Genomic DNA, 22,077 nt, shown 5'->3' on the forward strand with positions numbered 1-22,077 from the left:
AGACCGCATTATGTTATCATATCCCAGTATGGACCGCTTTTTTATTCCCACTATGGACCATGAAGCATCAAAATACAAATGACCAAACATTTTATCAAAGTGGTAGAGCTAGGTTTAAACAGAATAAGATGATATTGAGGTTATGTTTGTTTTACATATACATACCAAATTAGGATACATTTCGGCGAATTATTCGAAAAAACCTAAACATGGAAATAAAAATTTTCAGCTGATCACTCACCTGAATTTCCAAAATATCGAAACGCATAGCACTAATTGAAAAACTAACAAGAGATTCGTAGGCGGCACTTTTATGATAGCACACATACTAAAATATAGCTCTACCGCGACGATAAAATAGCCAGGAGAGTGAAATTCTCACTACGGACCGTGTCCCACTATGGACCAGTTTACCCTACAGCTGGTTCCTAAAAAAACGCATATGACTCTCAAAGCTTATTTTGTAGAAAATTGAGCAGTGTATTTTAAAAGATAAATACTTATTATTTACATACTGTCACTGCCACTGCCAAATCTTAAAACTTGTCACATAACTTATTCTGTTCAACCTCAAAAAATGGCTCCACATGCTAGCGCAAAGAACTAAAATCAAGAATTGTAACGAAATTAGAAGATGGATGGTCACTATTTGCCGTAGCGAACCATTTTAACGTAAGCAGAACAACAGTTTTTAATATTAATAAAAGATAGAGAGAACAAGAAACTCTCGAAAGAAAGCAAGGTTCATCATCATCATCAATGGCGCTATAATTCTTCGTGAGTCTTTGCCGCGTTTACTATTGCCTTCCATGTTTGTCGGTCCTGTGCCAGTAATTTCCATTGTCGCACTCCCATTTTCTCTAGATCTTCTTTGACTGCATCTTTTCACCTTTTTCTAGGCCGCCCTACAGACCTTCTTTCCTCTGGCCTTTCCCAGAACACATTATTTATAAAGCAAGGTTCTGCAAGACCAAAAATATCTACCGCTGATGACGATCATACGCTTTTGGAGAGATTAAAAGAGAATCCTTTTGAAGAGACGAAAACTGTACAAATTATGCCACAGTTTCCGGAAAAAAAGACAACAACTTGGCACAGAATTAAAGCATCGCATGTTAGGTACCGAACTGCAGCAAAAAAAAAACAAGCTCTTACACCACAACAAAGGCAATCAAGACTTATATTTGGCTTTAAACCATCAGCTAAAAAATCAAGATTTTTGGGACAGGGTAATATTTAGAGATGAGAAAATTTTCCAGTCTTCTAAAAAGGACAAAATTGGGGTGTATAGACCAGATAATAATAGATTTAATGCTCTATATGTTTATAAATAACAAGTAGCTGGTCATTTTAGCGCCAATGTATGGGAATGGGTTTCATCTAGAGGAATGGGAATGGTATGGTGTATTGATGGCAGGTTTGTTGGGTAGACTTATCTGAATACTCTAGAAAACATCATGTTTCCCAGTGTAGAATACTTGTATCTAGAAAATAATTTTATCCTCCAACAAGATGTGTGGTGGGATATTATAAAACGGTTGTATCGGCGTAATTTTATACCTCAAAATGCTGAAGAGCTGTGGCACGGTATACAATAGGTTTGGGAAGAGCTCTCTGAAGAAGACAATGTCATAGTTCCTTTCACGCAGATAGACCGAAGACTACAAGTTGTTATCAATTCTGATGGATATTACAAAATATTAATTTTATTTTTAAATACCTAAATTTAATATTGTTTTGGTTTTACAGACCCTCGCATTCTTTCGAGAGTTTCTTGTTCCCTCCATTTTTTATTAATAGACAAAATGTGGTTCTGCTTGTGTTAAAATGTTTTGCTGCCTCTGATAGTTTCCAGTTATCTTTTAATTTGGTTATAATTCTTGCTTTATTATATTGTTAAGTCGTTTGTTTTATTCCTTAATAATAATAAAAATAATAACAACATCCCTATTTTATGTAAAAACTATCATTTATAAAATGCAGGAATTCAAAATAATATCAAAAGTTAGACCTTAATAATAATTATTACAATTTATGGATTAACATAGGTAATCAATTGTTTGTTGTTTGTTTATTTTATTATTTGTCTGTCATAATAAATATAATGTAATGTTGTAACGAATATATTTTGCCTACCTCAGGGTAAGAATATGGGGTAGAAAATTGGGGACAGAAACTATGGGGGCGAAGATAGCGCAAGCAAAATCAACGCTACTATACGAACGGCACTCAGGGGGTTGCTGGAGAGCTGGGCTCGTGGATAAGTTGAAACAAATGGGTCGGATTGGAGTATATACACAATAAATGAAATAAAGGGGTTACTTACATAAATCTCCTGGACAAAATGAAACAAGATATGGCAGACAAGGTTACCTCTAGCTATTTTAATTTGGACGCCGCTTCGAAGAAAACTTCCTGCTGGAAAAAGAAAGAAAATTTCTTCTTCCCTAAAATCAAAAATACATACAAGGGTTAGGAGATTTTCTAAAATAAAATAAACAAAGGATCAGAGAAACAAATCAAACGTTTATTTTTGTCTCATACAAACAGTTATCAAACATATAAATGGCACAAAAAATATACTATATAAATAGTTGCCAAATACAGAATAAAAAAACTTACATGTGTCCGTTTACAAACTCCGTTTACAAAGGGGTTGGAGATACTACAAAAACTTACAAATATTACCGCACAGAGATTAACCTTTTTTTAAAACAAACAAAACAAATTAATATCGAAACAAATAAAGCTAGCTGTCATATGTTAACATTAAATTAAAAAAAAAACAATTAAAATGACAGCTAAGTTAAACCATAAAATTTACAATTTATTAAATATTACAATTCCTTTAAATTTTAATGAAAGCAATTATTAATAATTATCAAAAAAAAGTCTGTCTTTACTTTAAAATTTAAAATGTTAATTGTTACCTTAATTTCACTTGTTTCACTTAACTTCAAAGAAAAAACTTGCTACTATCTCTGGGATTGGAGCTGCAAAGGACAAAACTCTCAACTTGGACAAAAGGAAACCATTTCCATACGCAGGGACGATTGAAACAGGAACTTGGTGGAGGAATCAAGCTGACGACGGGGACATCCTATATACTCATTTTACAAAATTTCTTCAGTGCCGGTGCACAAATCTTATGGTGATTACTCTGTTTTAAACTGCCATTATGCAAAGAGTATTACCACTTTAACCGGTCTTAAGACATAACACAAAAAAATTTGAATCGACTCGCGATTCCTAATTACCCAAACATCTTTCTACTCTAACATATCTTGCTTGACTCTCCTTCATTAGATTTTACAAATTCAACCAAAATAAATTTCCCTTTACGTCTCACAGCTAGTTTTTGCCTACAAACTTAAAACAAACATAATACCCTCGACAATCGTTCGTCGACAACCTTGAAATATCCCAGTTTTACTACGTCTTAGAAAAAACGTAGCAATTGACTTGCAATATTATATTAGGGGACTCGAATGTAAACAAATCGTTGTTCAGCGACAAAAAAAATTTGAAATATTATAGTTAGAAATAACACGTACGAAATGGGGAATTTTGAATGTAAATAAAAAAAACACTTGAAAGCTGGATACAAAACTTGTTATATTATCGATCGTTTTTACATTCCCTTTTAAAAGACAAACGCAGATTTTCTGGTAATTTTTTATGCGTACTAACGAGATAAACCAAATAGGGGCGGGCTACAAAACTTTATACAGAATTTATATTATTATATAGATATTAAATATTATATATAGACACAAATTTAAAAACGCTACAATGTCAGACCAATCAAATACGCTGCTTAAAATGATCAAATCTTACTAAGAGTCGTATCAGTTTTTTTAGGAACCAACTGTACATCAATTTTTCGGTCTTAACAAATTTTCGTATTTTTGGCACTTACATCCTTTTTTACTTTAAGTCTTAAATTTTTTACTTCTTTACTGTTCTGTAATAGCAACTATGTTAATTTAATGTATATGGTGGATTGCTGGATTAGACCTACAGGGGATACCACATAAAAAACTCGTCGGAAACTCTACTTTAGGGTGGTGTGGAAACGAATTTGTTATTTTTGTTTTATTTCATTTACTCGAAATCATTTAATGTTACAAACCACATGTAAAAACAAGTTAACTTATATTTATCAAATTAAGTATTCTAGAAAAACTAAATTTCGTACGCCTATGAGTTTCTAAGATATCACCGATAAGCTCGAGACTTCTGTTTTCAATTGACTTTGGATAGAGTATACACCAAATTAGTTTATGCTTTTAAAATGTACGAATATAAGTATAATTTCCTACTCGAACAACTTTAACTATCAAACTTAATAAAAGAAAATATAAAAATATGTACTTGATAAATTCGACCGTTACTTGATGGAAATTCATTTTATGTGACAATAAAACACTGAAAACTTTAGTTTTCTAACCTACCCATACTGACACGACTATACATAATTCATCATTCCATCCCACACAACATAAACTCGCAGCCTATCATAGTATGTTACATAGATTAACAGAAATTCCGATGTCAAAATACAATTTTGAGACAGAATTAAATATCATTAAGCAAATAGCAGTAAACAATGGATACAACGAACAGACAATTAATAAAATGTTATATCAAAAACTACACAAGAAAACCCTGAAATTAATATTTCCACCACCAAAGAAAAAACCCAGTACCTTCTGCTCGATTACATATACAGGCAAAATATCAACAAAAATAGCCAAACACATAAAAAAGAAAGGAATAACACCAGCTTTCAGAACAAATAACAACCTAGGCAAATATATTAAAAACAACAAGAGCCAAAATAAAAAACACTTATACAGTGGTGTGCGACTGCCCAAAAACTTACATCGGTCAAACTGGTAGAAATTTTAATAGCAGATCATAAAGGGCTTTCAATAATAGAAAAACAGATTCTACATACGCACTTCACCTTCTAGATCATAATCATTCTTTTAATGACGAATTTAAAATTCTTCACATTCAAAATATAGGCCTTAAGCTATATTTGTTAGAATCTATGGAAATCAACCAATTAAAAACACAGATATAATTCTGAATGACTTACTTGAGACAAACAGTTCTTCCCTCCTCAACCTATTTTATTAGAGACTATAAAGTGTAAACGCATGCCAAAAATAGATCACTTGAGAAAGGAAATCAGCCGAAACAGCTGTAGTGATAAGAGTTTAAAATAAATTTTGTGGAAGTTTTGAAAACAAAAGTTTTCAGTGTTTTATTGTCACAAAAATATTTACAGTAAAAAAACATGTAAATATACATACACCATGAGAAATTAAACCACAAAGTTACTAAAATGTATTATGAAGAAGTGGAGAGTACGGAAAGAGTCAGAGAAACCGTCTACCTATCCTAGCTAAATCATCTAAGTTGTTTTATTATTCTATTTTCTACCATTTTGTGTTTGACTTTTATAATTTTTTATTCTAATATCTATGGATTTTTATAGTTTTACTGTTCTGTCTTTTAATGGCCATATCCCTGAGCTACACGTGATAATACTTTTAATTATGGTTTGGTTGTTATTTCGTTTTATTTTCTCGATTAATATTTTGATCTTATACATAGTACCAGTTTAAATATTTAATCTTTAATTACTTCTTACTGCACTTAAGAATGGTACATCTGATAAATGAGTGTTGGGTGGAGACCAGAGTACCTCAGATCGTGGTAGCAGGATAATAATAAAGCAGGACAATAGCTGATGATATTGATATACAAGCATAACAACAGCTGATTACATATTATATAAATAAATAAAAATTAAAAATATATTATTGTAAATGCACTTTACACTTAATTACAGCATATAAAAAATTTTACCCTATACAGTTGATTAAACAGTACCACTGATACACCACTTGTGTGTGTATTACCATCTGTATGTTCGGAGCTCTGTTTAGGACTTAACGGTAATGTTGCTATCATAATACTAGCTATAATCCACTGCCTACTTTCTGGGTTATATAATGTAGTTAAGTGAGTTCTATCCCCTAAAGCAGAAGGTAGCTCCAAATACGTTTGCAGCAATTCTTGAGCGCCTACATCCCACACTTTTATGCATTTATCTTTGGAAAGACTGTAGAGTATCGAACCAGCGTCTTGAAACTGTAATTGGATTATACCTGTGTGATGGCCGTAAAATGTACATATAGGTCTTCCTTGTACAAACGGATTCCACACTCTCACTAAGCAATCCGGCCCTCCCGTTCCTACTAGATGGTTAGACTCGCTCACAGCAAAACTCCAAACTCCTCCTAAATAATGATTTCTAATATAATATACATATACGGAAAAAATTTATGCTTAGTATTACAAAATTACAAAAATACTAACATTATGTGTTCACTTAATAGACAGAGATCATAATCACATTTCCCCCTAGTCTCCCCTTTACATTGTGGATGCACGCTTATCAAAGTGTTACAAAAAACGATAAACCGGACTATTTCCGATCCAATTATACACTTTAAAGTAAGATCTTTTATTTATTTCAGAAATAGTTAGGTGTTACAATAAAAATTCAATATGCCGACTGTTTACACAACTACAGAAGGAGTACAACTAATAAAATGGTACTTTGGACGCCAAATCTGTACAAAAAAACTATTAATTTATTTATTACAGCTTTTGAAAATAGGAAATCTGTGATAAAGTCACAGGAATTTATGACGCCAATAAACAAGGTCCTAACAGAGATGCAATTCCTACATCAATGTTCAAAACTGATGATTTGCTTGAGTATAAAAATAATCTTCCCAATCGCCACAGTACACTGCGTCTTTGGCTGTCCAACACTCAGTAACTATCCCTTCCTCAGCCCCAGCACAATCAGAAGCCAGTAGACCCATATCTTTAGCAGCACTAGAACCAGATGCGAGTCCTTTTATAGCCGCTGAAAATCAGGAAGACTTCAATTATGCAATTGTATGGCAACAAGCATCCCGTACTTCCTTAGATATGGTACAATCAAATGTCTCGAATGCTTAAACAGCAGTATATGTCATGTTTGTCGACTTTAAGCAGGCCTACGATGGGGTAAAGAGACAACAGATGTACGAACTAATAAAAGACTACAATATTTTATATAACAAGTAAAATTGTTAGGTTGGTAAAAATGAGTATGAACAAACAAAATAGCAGGAGAGGGTCTTAAATCAACAATTTTGAAGCGAGGAAAGGATTACGACATGAAGTCCCACTATCAACGACTCTTTTTAATCTGATACTGAAAGCAATAATCAGTAAATGAGACAAGGCAATTTCACACAGAAGACAAAAAAAACAATACAATTTGACATTGGAGAGAGAAGGAAAAAATGCATACATGTTCAAAATAATTTTAGAATTTACTTACCTGGGTGTAAAATTAAATAACAAGGAACATGGGAAAGAGGATATAAAGGCAAGAATAGCAAAATGAAATAAAAAGTATGAAGCACTGCGATCATTAATGGAATCCAAAAAACAATTATAAGGCCTACAGCTACATAATATGCATGCCAAACATGGGTGCTTAAAAAAATCGAAAATAGACCTTTTAGAAAGATGGGAGAGGAACATACAAAGATCAATATATGGAGGTGTGAAAATAGGTGGTCAATGGAGAAGAAGGAATAATAAAGAAATTAAAGAACTATATAACGAACCAAAAATATCGACGGTTATTAAAAGCACAGAGAATACGATATTTAGGACACAGTGAAAGAAGGGAAAAGGGAAGAATGCCGAAAATGGTATTATCACGAAAGCCATTACAAAAAATACAAAAAGGTAGACCAGGAAAGAGATGAAAGGAGAGCATTTATGAAGATTTACGAAACAGTAATATTAAGAATTGCGATGGAAAAAGCATTGGACACAAATCAATGGAAGATTTTTTAATTAATATAGAAGAGGGAATTGGAAGTGGAATAACATAATTTAGACGAATGTTATAAGGGGAATCTGTCCGAATATCCTTTGTATGTTTTTTAAAAATTAAGCACGCTAATTCAACGATATTCATGCAAGGAAGTGTCAAGATACCATGTTTCCGGAACTGCATGATGTACCAAACTTGACCTTGCATAAATATCTGAGTGTTCTCTTTTGTAGCATAAAATTTCTACTAAAATGATGAAGAGAACAGTTACTCCAAAAGGCAATACCGTATCTCAAATTAGATTCAATCAGGGCGACATAAACACTTTTTGCAATCTTGATATCTAAATGGTGAGCAACCGATTTGACCGGAAAGCAACCCGATGATATCTTTTTGCTTAAACATACAGTGTGTTGCTCAAATTTAGGTTTCTTATCAGTATAGAAACCTAAAAATTTATTTATTTACGGTGTCAAAACAAATGCCTTCATTGCCCAGAGTAATGTTGTTTAAATCATTCTTAAAAGAAATTAATTTGGTTTTTTGCATCACTCTAAGATTTTTAGCATATCACTACTAATAATATTTTTCAGTACCTTAGAGTCCTTGTTTTGCCATAAAATTGTGGTGTCATCTGCAAATATAGTAAACCGGCCATTAATGCCGAGGTTAGTTATGTCGTTAAAATATATCAAGTAAAAGATAAGACCCAAGACAGAGCCTTAAGGTACTCCACAATTAATAAAGATATTACTAGAGTAGCGTTTATTGATTGATACAGACTGGCATCTGGTCTTCAAGTATGAACTGAACCACTTTAGAGCAGTGCCTCTAAAACCATATATTTCCAGTTTATTAAAAAGTATTTGCTGATTGACACAGTCAAAGGATTTAGATAGATCACAGAAAACTGCGGCAGCAACATATTCGTTATTTAAGATCTTCTTGATTACATAATTTGATAAACCTGTCAAAATTACTTTTGCTGAAAATCCTACCCCATCTGGCTGTATAAGATGGATTCTTAAGGGGAAATTCAAATAGAATGGGATCATGATCTGATGAAAAATAAGGAATCACTCTGCACAGCTAGATCTGAATGTAGATTAGTACAAATATATGAAGAAGTATCTTCGGTATTAATGGTTTAATTGTAAAGTATCAACCCTTTAGTAAAGGAAAGTGAATGCGTAGTTTACATATAAAACAAGTAAAACAAATAGTATTTATTATACATTATTATAGTAACATCTTTACTCACCGAATATTTTAAAACAGTAAAATTTACTTGCATCGGTTATGTCTGTTATTTGAAGACCTTTATAGCATTGCGCACATGATACAACACTATGCAAACTGGAATAATAACAAACTTGCCTTATGAAATCAGTATGGATGTTGTTAAATTCCGTAATTCTCATATGAGGTATAGCTCCTTTCAAAAATCTTTCGTATCGTGCTTCTCGTAAAAGAATACCTGGTTGACTTTTGAAAGGACCTCTAGCTTCGGTATCTAAAAAACTTCATTTTTGAATACTTTACCTGTATACGTACAGGTTGGTTCTTAAGTAATTGTACAAAAAGAAACATTAGAATCTACACTTTAAAATATTACGATTTAAGCGAAATTGCTTAAATAAAATGTTGATATTAAGAATGATACAGGGTGTTAAAGTGCAAATTTAAAATTTTATTTTCCGCTATTACTTTCATGTTTATAATTATGTATGTATAAAAATTTACAACTGGGTACTTTTAAATATGACAAATTATAATTTGATGCATACTTTAATGTAGCTGATAGAGAACGTCACATATGCCACATATGTGGCATAAATTTGTACTTAACTTTTTTGCTTCTTAAGTTACCTGCATTTGTGACAAAAAATATTAAAGACATTGTTTTAAGGAAAAAAATGTATACCTGTTAATAACATCAAAAATTAACAGTTTTCGAGATAATCACACTTTACAAATCAGCTGCATAATTCTGATTTAACGCAATTACTCCAGGCAATGAAGGAAAAATAGATAAAACATTAATACTTCTGAATTTTTGTATAAAATACCTTTAACTAAAGTTAATAGTTAACGAAATATTAAAAAAATAAATCTATCAGCAGGATAATTAATAATAGGATTTGACAAAATAACAGGATTTCACATTTTATTAACTAATTAAATTAAGAAATAGTTAAACTAAATAACATAACTTTTTGTCAAAGTAAGTGTTCGATATGTCCACCATTTTCTTCAATTCATTTGTCAATATATTCCATAAAAGATCATATTAAATAGCATTATTGGTTTTAAAGAACCTGCTGTAGTGTTTATTTCTTCCCATAGTTGGTTGCGAATGGTGATGGGATTATTATAGGCACATTGTTTTAATGCGCCCCATACACAAAAATTAAGCGGATTAAATTCTGTTCTATGTGGTGGCTATAATATATAATAGATGAATATATTTTTTTGGATACATATCCAAATCTTATGGTATATTATGGAACTACATCTTATTTATCGCAGAGGTTGATTAATGTATTAAACTGTAATCTATCTCGCTTATTGGTTACTTATATACACACCGAATAACCTATCGATGACATTACTTATTTTTATGATTGCGTTACAGCTTACAAGTAACTATCTCGAATAAATGGACTATTATGATTTTCTAACGAACTAATAGTATGCTGAACTGAATTGCATGTGTGTTTACTTTATTTATATTAATATCGGTAATTAGGCTAATGATAATGTTATTGTAAAAATGCTTTAAGGTTATATTTGTAGCAAAAGTATAAAGAAACAAGACACATACGTATTATTCAATACCTGTGCTCTAGTTTCCTAATTGTCCTAATAAAAATGTGTAAACAATTTACGTAATTAATAATAAGTATTCTAATTGGGATTTTCTATGAATTAAATAATTATATCAATATTTCCCCACATTGCCAAGGAATATGACAACCACGCCAATGCAACGTTCAGAAAAGTTGTATTTAAGTATGTTCTCACTGCCCTCTCTCTAGAATGTGGTGATGTACCATCTTGCATAAACCACATATTTTGGGTTCCCAACATTTGACAATAGAGAAAAAGTAATACAATGCCAGTATAGAAACTTAAGAAGCGATAGAAAAAGGAAATTGTAAATATGATGATGGCCAACGTCTGAATACGGACACCTACAAAAGAAGATAAAAGCTTTTCTCCAATAAAGCATTTAGCAAACATAACAAAGCATTTTGTGAGATTACATTATCATCTTTGAGTTGTCTTAATAAGAATAGACTATAATTATGCTTATTCACAGGTATTTAGTGCTTTACCGCACAACTAAGAATTAATATGCAGCTGACTTATAAAATGCGAATATCTCGAAAACGGTTTAATTTTGTAAGTAGTATATCTTTCTTTTGTAAAAGCAAAAAAGTAAGTAAAGTTACATCAAACTATGTATAAAATTATAATTTATCCTCGTCAAAAGCATCCAATTGTAAATTTTTGTTCATAAATATTTACAAACGTAAAAGTTATAGCAAAAAATAAAATTTTAAATTTCCACTTTAACACCCTATTCATATCTTTCATAATATCAACATTTTATTAAAGCAAGTTGGCTTAAATCGTAATATTTTCAAGTGCAGGATCTATGGTTTCTGTTTGTACAATTACTTAAGGACCACCCTGTATATATATATATATATATATATATATATATATATATATATATATATATATATATATATATATATATATATGTATGTATGTTCGGAAAGATTTCCGCGGTTAGTACAATTAAACCTAGAGCGAAGATTAATACTATTATAAAAATTAATATTAAACTCACCAGTCTTACGGGTTGAACCGCGTTTAATTCCATTGGGCCGAGCGTTCGACATCCTCTCTGATGTCTTCTTCAAAGCTTCCGAGGTCTCAGTCTCCCGAACCCCCAGACCCTACTGCACTGATCACTATTCACTTACTACACAGTAGTAGTGAAGTGAATAGTGATCAGTGCAGTAGTGTCTGTGGTTTAATATTAATTTTTATAACAGCTTTTAATCTTAGCTCTAGGTTTAATTTATATATATATATATATATATATATATATATATATATATATATATATATATATCTGCTTATACGTATTTCGACCTCTTTAGGTCTCCTCAGAGCAATATAGCCACTGCTCTGAACCAAAACAAAAATATTTCCCGTCCGGAAGTTTTCTAGATGGAAGAAGATTTTTTAGATGGCGTAGTTACGTCCGTAAATTGTTATTTTGATAATTATCGGTTTAGGATGGGAAATATATTTTGTTTTGATTCAGAGCAGTGGCTATACCGCTCTGAGGGACCTCCTCCTCCTCAGTCCTAATCCCTTTTGGGATGTGGTGACACCATCAGGCCTTTACAATTTTTTCACGATTTCTCTCCATCCTTCTCTGTCCTGCGCTAGTTACTCGGCTTCATGTAACCCTTGATTAATCAATATTTTTGTTTGGTCTACCCAACGGCTTGGAGATCTTCCCCTAGGTCTCTTTCCTTCAACTCTACCCTCGGCTATCAGTTTTTCCATCGTACATGTTCTTCTAGCAATGTGAAGCAATCTATCCTTTACTTTAAGTTGTTCTAATATCGATATGTTAGTGCTATGATCAATCCAGGATATTCTCAACATGCGGCGGTATACCCACATTTCAAAAGCGTCCAGTTTATTTTTATCCGCTTTCTTTAAGGTCCACGTTTCGGATGCATATGTTGCTATGGGGAAAATGAGCGCACTTACTAGCCTTAGTTTTGTGTGTATTGTTATGCTAGAATTTTTCCAAATGGCTACCAGTTTCATCATTGCTGTTCTAGCAATAGTCAACCTTCTACGTATCTCCCTGTCACACCCTCCGTCATTTGTTATTAGGGACCCCAGGTATATGAAACTATTTACTACTTCAAAGCCCCCAAGTTCTGTCTACTATCATGATCTTTGTCTTACTTCTATTTAACTGTAGTCCATATGTTTTGCTTTTTTAGTCCATATGTTTTGCTTTTTTCCTCCAGACGTCTCATTACGTCTTTCATTTCTTTTTGATTTGCCGCGATTATTAAAGTGTCATCAGCATATCTCAAGTTATTGATTTTTTGACCTAAAGAGGTTGACCATGATGAACGGCAGGTGGAATGCAATTTTTAGATTCCCTTGTCGAGTAATTTATCAAACTGTTTGCTTTGCAAGTTTTAGAAGGCACAGTGGTAAAAATTTGAATTCGGTTTCCAGGTAGAAATCGTTTGATTTCTCTTTTTGTTTTTAGAAGGCGTAGTTACATCCGTAAATAGTTACTCTGAAGCGACCTAAAGAGGTCGAAATACGTTTAAGCGGCTTGCCGCTGCCCTGTATCGAAACAAAAATCTAATACCGTCATTATGTTTTAAAAGACAATAGTTTAAATAGACATTACCGATTAAAATCACTCGAATACTTCCAGCGGTATCTCCACAAATGAGCTTTGACGGTACTGATATATCTTTATCAAACGTATAGTACATAGAAGTGATAGCATGAGGAAATGATACGATCATTACTCTTAACTCAAATTTTCTTGCTGATGTGTCATAAAACCTTAAATCCCTTTCGCTGCTAGAAGTGCAGATGACACTCACATCTGGCAGAACAGCCATATCGGTAACCATAGTACCCTGAACTTTTAGGTATGGACAAGTCGATTGTGCAGTTCGTTCCACTTGCATATCCAGTGACCAGTAGTTTATAACACCGTCTGGACTGCATGTTACAATGCTTCCGTCATTCCATGTGCTAGATCTAAGAGAAAATTATTTACTAATTATAACAGAAAATTCAACTATTTTATAAATATGAAAAATAGTTTTGATGAGAAATAATTTCCACAAGGAATCTAAGTTCTTGAAGTTGGCACCAGTCTGGAGCGAGGCGGTAGAGATAACGGCCTATAGAAATCTCATGACACGAGTGGACAGAACAAGTCTGTTGCGAGTGCCATGCGCCTACAGGACTATGTCTGCGGTAGCCTTATGGACCATCACTGGATGTGTTCCGTTGCATGTTTTGGCGGTGGAAAGAAAAGAGCTTTATGACAGAAGAGGCCCAAACCTTACTGTGGCCGAGAGAAGACAGGAAAGGGAAAGGTCAGTTGAAAGATGGCAAGAAGAATGGAATAACACGGAAAATGTGGCACAGTGGACGAAAATGCTGATCCCGAACATAAGAGATTGGGTGGACTGTGGCCACAGGCTACTGGATTATTTCCTGACGCAGGTGCTCACAGGACACGAGTGTTTTAGGGCCTACCTCTATAAGATCGGAAAGGCTGATACAGATGAATGCCTATACTGTGGATACTCAGACACCGTGACACATACGATGTTAGATTGCAGCAGATGGATAGTGGAAAGGAACAGAATGGAGAGAGAGACAGTTGTGAATTTTGTTACAGTGAGAGAAATTATTGAGAGAATGATTGAAAATAAAATAGGTTGGACTAACATACACAGCTATATCCTTGCAGTGATCAAGAAAAAGGAAGAGGAAGAAAGACAGCTGGACCAACGCTAAAGGTAAGATTGAATGATGCTGAAAGGTGAAGCAAGAAAAGTGGGTCACACGTATGAGTTAGAATGCGTGAGTCAGACTATGAATGCCTGGGAATGACTGGGAAGGAGGAAATGCCCATCTGTGTCTTCTACGCGCGACCTGGAACGAGACAGGGAGCCTCCTTGCTGATGAATAGAGTGTGGATGTGTATGAATGGAGAATGAATGAATAAAGGTAGTGCTTCGGAAGTGATGCCGGCCTTACAGCGGCCATTCCGCTTCCGAATCGCTGGATGACAGAGGAGGGTCTGGTTTAGCAGGTAGGCGTTCGGCGTAGACTCGGCGACGAGAGGGCATTTTAAAGTACCTCGGAAACTATCTCCGGGAGTACGAAGAACAAATCCTGCAATAAAGTTAGTCAGGCGGCGTCCTGGACTGAGATGTCTTTTGAAGATTCCAGACCCCCCTCTTTAAAGACGAAAAAAAAAAGTTGGCTGTAGACCATATATAACAAAAAATTTTATTAAAAATCCTTTATAAAAGGTATATAATTTAAAAAAACCCAATCGGGCTATATCACAAAACGTTTTCGGAATCCATATTCCATCATCAGTGCACTAGATGGCTTTACATGTATTTAGCCACTAAATATGTGGGTAAAACCCCGTTAAAAATTGTTTTTTTAAATTTAGTTTACATTAGATGGTGGTAAATATTATGATGTTAAAGTTACCAGTGGATTGGTGAAAGTACTTGATGAAAGCATTGCTTCAAGTCCTCGTAGACACATCGTTTCAGGACCAGCAACTTCACGTGGAATTATATTTCGCCATGTTACCAAATGCACTGGTAACTTTAAATTTTTTTTTTAATAATTTCCATTCAGTCGTATACACAGGGATGGTAAAAACATTATATATATATATATATATATATATATATATATATATATATATATATATATATAAACAAAACCACCAGTTTATTAGGGCTGCAGTCAGAACGTTGGTCGAGATGTTAGAAAAACACTCTTTTGACTTTTTGTCTATTTTTAAACTTTCGGAATGGTTTTATTCCTTTTTCAAGACACTGTAATATAATATATAAAAAAATGTGTAAATATTTACAAAATATCACAATTCGTCAGTGCAACTTACTAGTCGTTGAGATTATTTAAAATAAACTTTGACACTCAACATTAATAACACAAATATAAAATATCGAGCCCTTCCAGAAAAAACATGGAAACAGATAACGAGGATACAAGTGACGTTGATTTTTGATTATAACTTTTGTTTAATAAACGTATAATTTTCATAATTGTAATTTTTTTCATTGATTCTCACCAAATAAAACACAATTAAAATAAATCGATTTGAAAAACGAAACATCGTAAGTAGCACTACTATTACAAAAATAAAACATACAACATAATTACTCTTGTCATTTGTAAAGCACACTACCAACTAATATAATATAAAATATTTAACTTTCAAAACTGATTGGAACGGATATTAATCTAAAAAAACCTCCTCCTGTAAAATTGCACTTTTGCTGGTTACGATGTTTTTCCTGAAAGGCCTCGATATAATAATGGACAGTACATTCTAAAATTTTTTTTTAAATATTAACTTCTACATATTCTTGTATGCATAACTCGTTGTATACCATTAAGACAGGTTTAATAACGAAAAATCAAAACTACCCAAGATGGGCCTCTTGTTTCTTGAAAATAAATACAATATTAAGAACAACTAATTACATTTTAATCACATTATTTTTTCTTTCTGTTCTTTATGTATCAGAGTTAAAACATACTATCAAAAGATGTCATGAAATAAACTGAGTTTTACTATCCTGACCAAAAAAATTTTTAGAATGTATTGTCCATTATTGTCCATATGTCCAAAGAATTGGTCAAAAAATCAAAAATTCACATAATGTAATCGTATTAGTAGGATTACAATCACTTACTTAATCCATGTATAACAGATTTAAATAAGTATAGTTGAATTATAATAATAGTCCTTAATTGCTAAATGGAACTTTGAAATAAGCTGCCTGGCAATTATTTGAAGATTTAAACACAAATAATGACACCGACACGTGTCATTATTTGTGTTTAATTTACACATATTAATTACTTGTTAGAAAGCACTTAAAAGTGCATACCGGTAAATTGATGATTTAAGGCATGTCTTCGATATTAATTGCCAGTCGGCATTGTGGCAATTCAATAAGCTGTTTGTAGAACAACCGGCGCAGAAAGGAAATCAAAACTCAATAGGTGGGGAGAGATGAGAGGTGCCGCGAAAATTTAAAATTGGTAGTGTATACTTTCATACAAGTTGGATTTATATGATTGAAATTTTATAAATTGCGTGATTTTAAATTAACCGATTAATAATATATTTAAATAGCAGATAAATGGAGATGTTGTATTAGTTGATTTATTTGAATAAAAATAATAATGTTACACAACAAGAAAGAAGCTAGGACATTTCCAACAAAAAATACACAGGAATTGGTAACACCCACTCCGTCCATCATCGAATGAAAATAGTAAGTAATAATGAAAAAAAAAAATTATGTGAGAGATTTTAAATCTGTACATCACATTGGTGTCGAAGCGGTAGATGACTAAGATTAACGAATTAAAAGTTACAGACTTACGTCGTTAACTAGAGAATAAAGCACTGAGTTCTGTTGGTAAAAAAGTTGATTTACTCCAACGACTAAAGGAGAAGAGAGTTTCGATCAAGAAACTTACGTGTTTGAGGATAAGCATGCTGCCTTGATTTCGCCAATCACCTTTCTCAATCAAAAGTTTCTAACGAGATTTCTTCTCTGGAAAGCAAAGTTCCTGCTAACATCTTTGAAATATCCAAAGTCATGACTTCCCCCGACGATAGAATATCTTTGTTAAAAAATAACAAGTTGCTGTAAATATTTTTGCTTTCGAAGATAAAAAAAAATTAAAAAGAAGATGGATGGAACAGGAACAGCAAACTGATGAGGTTCGTAACTTTTTCCCCAACTTTCGACGGAAAATCATCTTGGAACAACTACATGATACAGTTTGAATCAGCTTCAAGAGCGAATGGATGATCCAAAAAAGAAAAGTCTGTAAACCTGACTATTGCTCTTCAAGGAAATGCCTTGGGCTTCAGACCATAGCCGTAGAGGAGACAGATTATTTCGAACAAGTTAAGAAGAGGCTAAACATGTGATACGGCCACGAACACTGGGAGCATCTCTACTAGTCACAGCTTAAAAATCAAAGATAAAAGAGAGATGAGGCTCTTCAAGAATATGAGGTAGATATTGTTAGTTTAGTCCAATATGCTTGTCCAACAGCTCCCGAAGACATGATAAAAAAGTTAACTATTCAAATATGTATTGTTGGTCTTCGTGATCATCTTCGTGATATCTTGTCCGCCTCCATCGAATACGAATCAGCTACGTAGGCCTCTGCCGGGTACCTATAATAAGGTTATGACTGTAAAAGAGCAAGAAGATGAAGACAAACTTGAAAAGATGATGAATATGATAAAGGGCATTACATACAAGAAAACGATAAGTGCTGGAATTTTCGATAGAGTATATGATTTTGGCACTACAGTTACTAAGAACTATTGCCAACTTGTTGTTTAATTAATCAAACACTGCAATATTGACAATATAAATTGAAGGGCTAAGTAGAAGATGAAATTAACATTTATACTTTTTTGAGATGTTTAGACGAATGAAGACAAACAATTAATATTAATTATTTCATATAAATGAAGAAAATAATAAAAAATATATATACCTGTCGGGTCTAACAGTGGGATAAAATGCTATACGATTTACATTATGGCGGTGATTACTTTTTAGCATCGTTGGAGAATCTGGAATTGGGGGATCCAATGTTTTGTATTCAACGCTTACTTCTTGTTGTTCATATCCTAATATTAAATAGGATATAAAATCATCCCAGGTAACATAACCATTACTAAAATGTTAATATTTTAGAATAATCAATAATAACATTAATAAACTGGCTTCTAGAAAATAAAAAAAAATTAAATTTAAAAATTTAATGTAACAATTAAAGACGAGACATTATGAAAATCAATACAAATATACAAAATACAAATGTGTGTATCAGGTATTGTCAGGTCAGGTCAGTGTTGCCCTGACAGTTGCCCCTTGATAATCCGACCAGGTATGGGACCAAAGGGGTGTCGGATTACCAAAATTGTTCGGATTACCGAAAGTGATTAGATATTTGGCATTGTTTTGTTATTAGTAGCCTACAATATTCTTAAATATTATGACTAAAATGCTACCCAGATTAATATGCAAACGAAACACCCATTTCGGCTAACTAAAACATATTTATTGAAAGAAATATGGAAGCTAATAAATTTAATGTACAGCTGGTTCCTAAAAAAACTGATATTGATAAAAAACTGATATGATCTTAGTAAGATTTGATCATTTTGAGCAGTGTATTTGATTGGCCTGACATCATATATTTATTATGATAGACAAATAATAAAATAAGCAAACAAACAACAAACAATTGATTACCTATGTTAATTCATAAATTAAGGTCTAAATTTCGATATTATTTTAAATTCCTGCATTTTATAAAAAGTATATAGGCAAAAAAAGAAACAAACAAAAAGAGAATGGCTCAATGAGGAGTGTAAAAATGCCATACAGAAAAGAAAATACGAGAACGGTAATATACAGAAAATGGAAGAAAATCTCTAAAGCAACGATATAAGGAAAGCGTGTAGATATCTACGCAATTTAAGAGAAGGGTACAAACCCTGAACAAATCTATGTAGAAATCAAGAAGGACAAATAACCAGTGATCCAAAAGAAATAAAATCGGTCTGGAAAACTTATTTCCAAACTCTCCTAGGGACGCAAGAAAATGAAGAGCATATTGACATGCATCACATTGAGGGAGACACAGAAAATATAGAACCCCCGACGAAGAAAGACAAGTAAAACAAGCAATACGAGCACAGAAGAATAACAAAGCTCCAGGTATCGACAACCTCCTCTCTGAACTATATAAACTAGGTGACGAACACCTAGTAAGACAAATAATGCTTATGCTTATGAATAAGATTTGGAGTGAGAAAAATATCCCTATAGACTGGAAAACCGGTATTATATGCCCAATCTATAAAAAGAGGATAAAATGAATTGCGAAAATTATCGCAGCATAACCCTCTTGTGCACAGCATACAAAGTGTTTACTTATATACTAAATAAACGACTCCAACAGCTAACTGAAAATATTGTCGGGGAATATCAAACCGGTTCCCGACAAGGAAGATCTACAACTCACCAGCTATTCACAGTGAAACAAATTCTAAACAAATCGTGGGAATACGACATTGACTTCCACAACATATTCATAGATTTCAAACAGACCTACGACTCAATTAATAGACAAAAATTTTATCAAATATTGCATAGCTTCAACATACCCCAGAAATACATCCGACTAGTAAAAGCAACAATGAACTCGTCAACAGCAACTGTCAGAGTACAAAATGAGTTCACTGAAAACTTTTCAATTGTCAAAGGATTAAGACCAGAAGACAGTCTGGCACTGACACTATTCAACCTGACTGCTGAATATGTAATAAGAGAGCTAAATATAGGAAGAAGTAATTTCCTAACAAATAAATAAATACAGATTGCCGCCTATGTCGATGACATTAGCATCATGTCTCGCAGAACAGAAGAGGCGGCAAAAATATATTCACAATTAAAAACAGGGGCAGAAAAGACCGGACTAGAAATAAATATTCAAAAGATAAAAAAACTAACACAGGCAAGACCTAGGGGAAATAGACGCACAGTTGAATTAGAGGACGACATTGAAACATATCTGGAGGTTATATTAAACACGAATGGAACAGAAGAACCAGAAATTCAAAGAAGAATAGTAAAGGGAAACAAAACTTACTTTTCACTCGCCCCTGTGTTCCGCTCCAAAAACACACGCTGGAGATCGAAAATGAGGGTCTACAAAACTATTATCAGACCAATAGTATGTTATGGATACGAGACATAGGTGATGACAGAAGACACAAAACGAAAGCTGGAAATATTTAAAAGAAAAGTCCTAAGTAAGATATTTGGACCTATTAATGAAAACGGACTATGGAGATGCAGGAACAACCATGAACTTTATTAACTATTCAAAGAGGCACCGATGTCGGAATTCGTTAAACTTCGGAGACTTCGATGGGCTGGTCATGTAGTGAGAATGGAGACTAAAAGATTGCTAAAAAGAGCATGATTGAAGACGCTAGATAGTAAAATGCAGGGTGCAAGACCAAAAGACAGGCCACGGAAAAGGTGGGAGGATGAATTGGCAGCGGACGCGAAAAATTTGCTAGACGTGAGAACCTGGAGATGATCGGCGCGGGACCGGCAAGGTTGGAGGCATAGTTTAAAAGAGGCCAAGTCTCGATTTGGGTTGTAGCCTCATTGTAGAGAGAGACAACCAACTGCTGAGTGCTAATTTGCTAATTCATCCCGAGTATTTTATTTTCCCGATACGACTCATATCTGGGAGACATTCAAGGACATATAGACATATTAACGCCTAGAATTGCTCCTAGAATTACCACCTTAAAGAGATAACTAGTTTGTAGACTGTAGATTGTTTAGTAGACCTTAGTAATCTGTGCTATCACTTCACCAGCTCACCAGTTGTAACTCGAGAGCGTTCTAATTTTTTTTTAAATAACGATTTCCCTCAGGAGTGAATTATAGTACAAAACACATAATGGTCAACGTATTTATTCGTATTAAAAGTATGTTCTACGAAAAAAAAAAAATTCTCTAATATTAAAAATTTAACATTCGACGAATAAAAAAGAGGATGGAGTATGTTTACAATATTATTATTAACATACTTACCAAGAAGTATCCATTTTTTGGAAAATTAAATCGAATTGTTTGTCTTCCTCATACAGGATATTAGCTGCTTTTAAAAGAATATCTCTTAGTTGTTCTTTATTCATCCTTCTATCGTCTTCTTGATCAAATTCATTTTTAATGGCAATTAGTTCATTATCTTCTAACAGTTTATGGAGTTCGTAACTTGTGTCTTTAAACACCTTTTGTAGTTGTTTTGTAAATGAAATAGGATTCATTATTTGGACTATAATTATTAGTAAAAATATTTTGACATACGTCAAGATTTAGTCACTACTATGTAAAAATTAAAAATATAAATTTTTACGGAAACTTGCCGCAAACAAAATAAAGTCTGCTATATTACGAACGCTGATGGTACCAATTTTAATCTACTGTGGTAAAGGTCGATTTTCATACAATACCTGTTTTAATTCATAAATACGTAGAACACAAAATATTTATTTTCTATTTTACTACGTTTTAAAAATATTTTGACTTTTTTTATTTAACTGCTTAGAAATACAAATAATATTGTTTGTGTAGCAAGTCAGAAATACAGACTATATAAAAAGGAATACAAAACATCACAAATAAGAACACAGATTAACAGAAAATGATTTAGGGCAAAGCCACCACGGT

At 33.0% G+C, this 22,077-nt stretch overlaps 1 protein-coding gene across 2 annotated transcripts in view; it reads right to left on the minus strand.

The window, feature by feature from the left end:
• LOC140441695 (WD repeat-containing protein on Y chromosome-like) overlaps positions 1–21,793 on the minus strand; it is a 40,913-nt gene extending 19,120 nt beyond the window's left edge. The window contains exons 1-5 of one of the 2 annotated variants that reach the window (XM_072532578.1): positions 21,439–21,792; positions 18,311–18,493; positions 13,389–13,750; positions 9,183–9,434; positions 5,881–6,314 (exon numbers count right to left, since the gene is read on the minus strand). In XM_072532578.1, coding sequence (XP_072388679.1) covers positions 5,881–6,314; positions 9,183–9,434; positions 13,389–13,750; positions 18,311–18,493; positions 21,439–21,674 — 1,467 coding nt within the window. In that variant the 5' untranslated portion in view covers positions 21,675–21,792. Of the gene's footprint in view, positions 1–5,880; positions 6,315–9,182; positions 9,443–13,388; positions 13,751–18,310; positions 18,494–21,438 lie in introns of both variants that reach the window. The other variant, XM_072532579.1, reaches the window with a different exon arrangement.
• Between the last annotated feature and the right edge of the window lie 284 nt (positions 21,794–22,077).

This window comes from Diabrotica undecimpunctata, chromosome 5 (genome assembly GCF_040954645.1).
Source record: "Diabrotica undecimpunctata isolate CICGRU chromosome 5, icDiaUnde3, whole genome shotgun sequence".
Classification (NCBI taxonomy): Eukaryota; Metazoa; Arthropoda; class Insecta; order Coleoptera; family Chrysomelidae; genus Diabrotica; species Diabrotica undecimpunctata.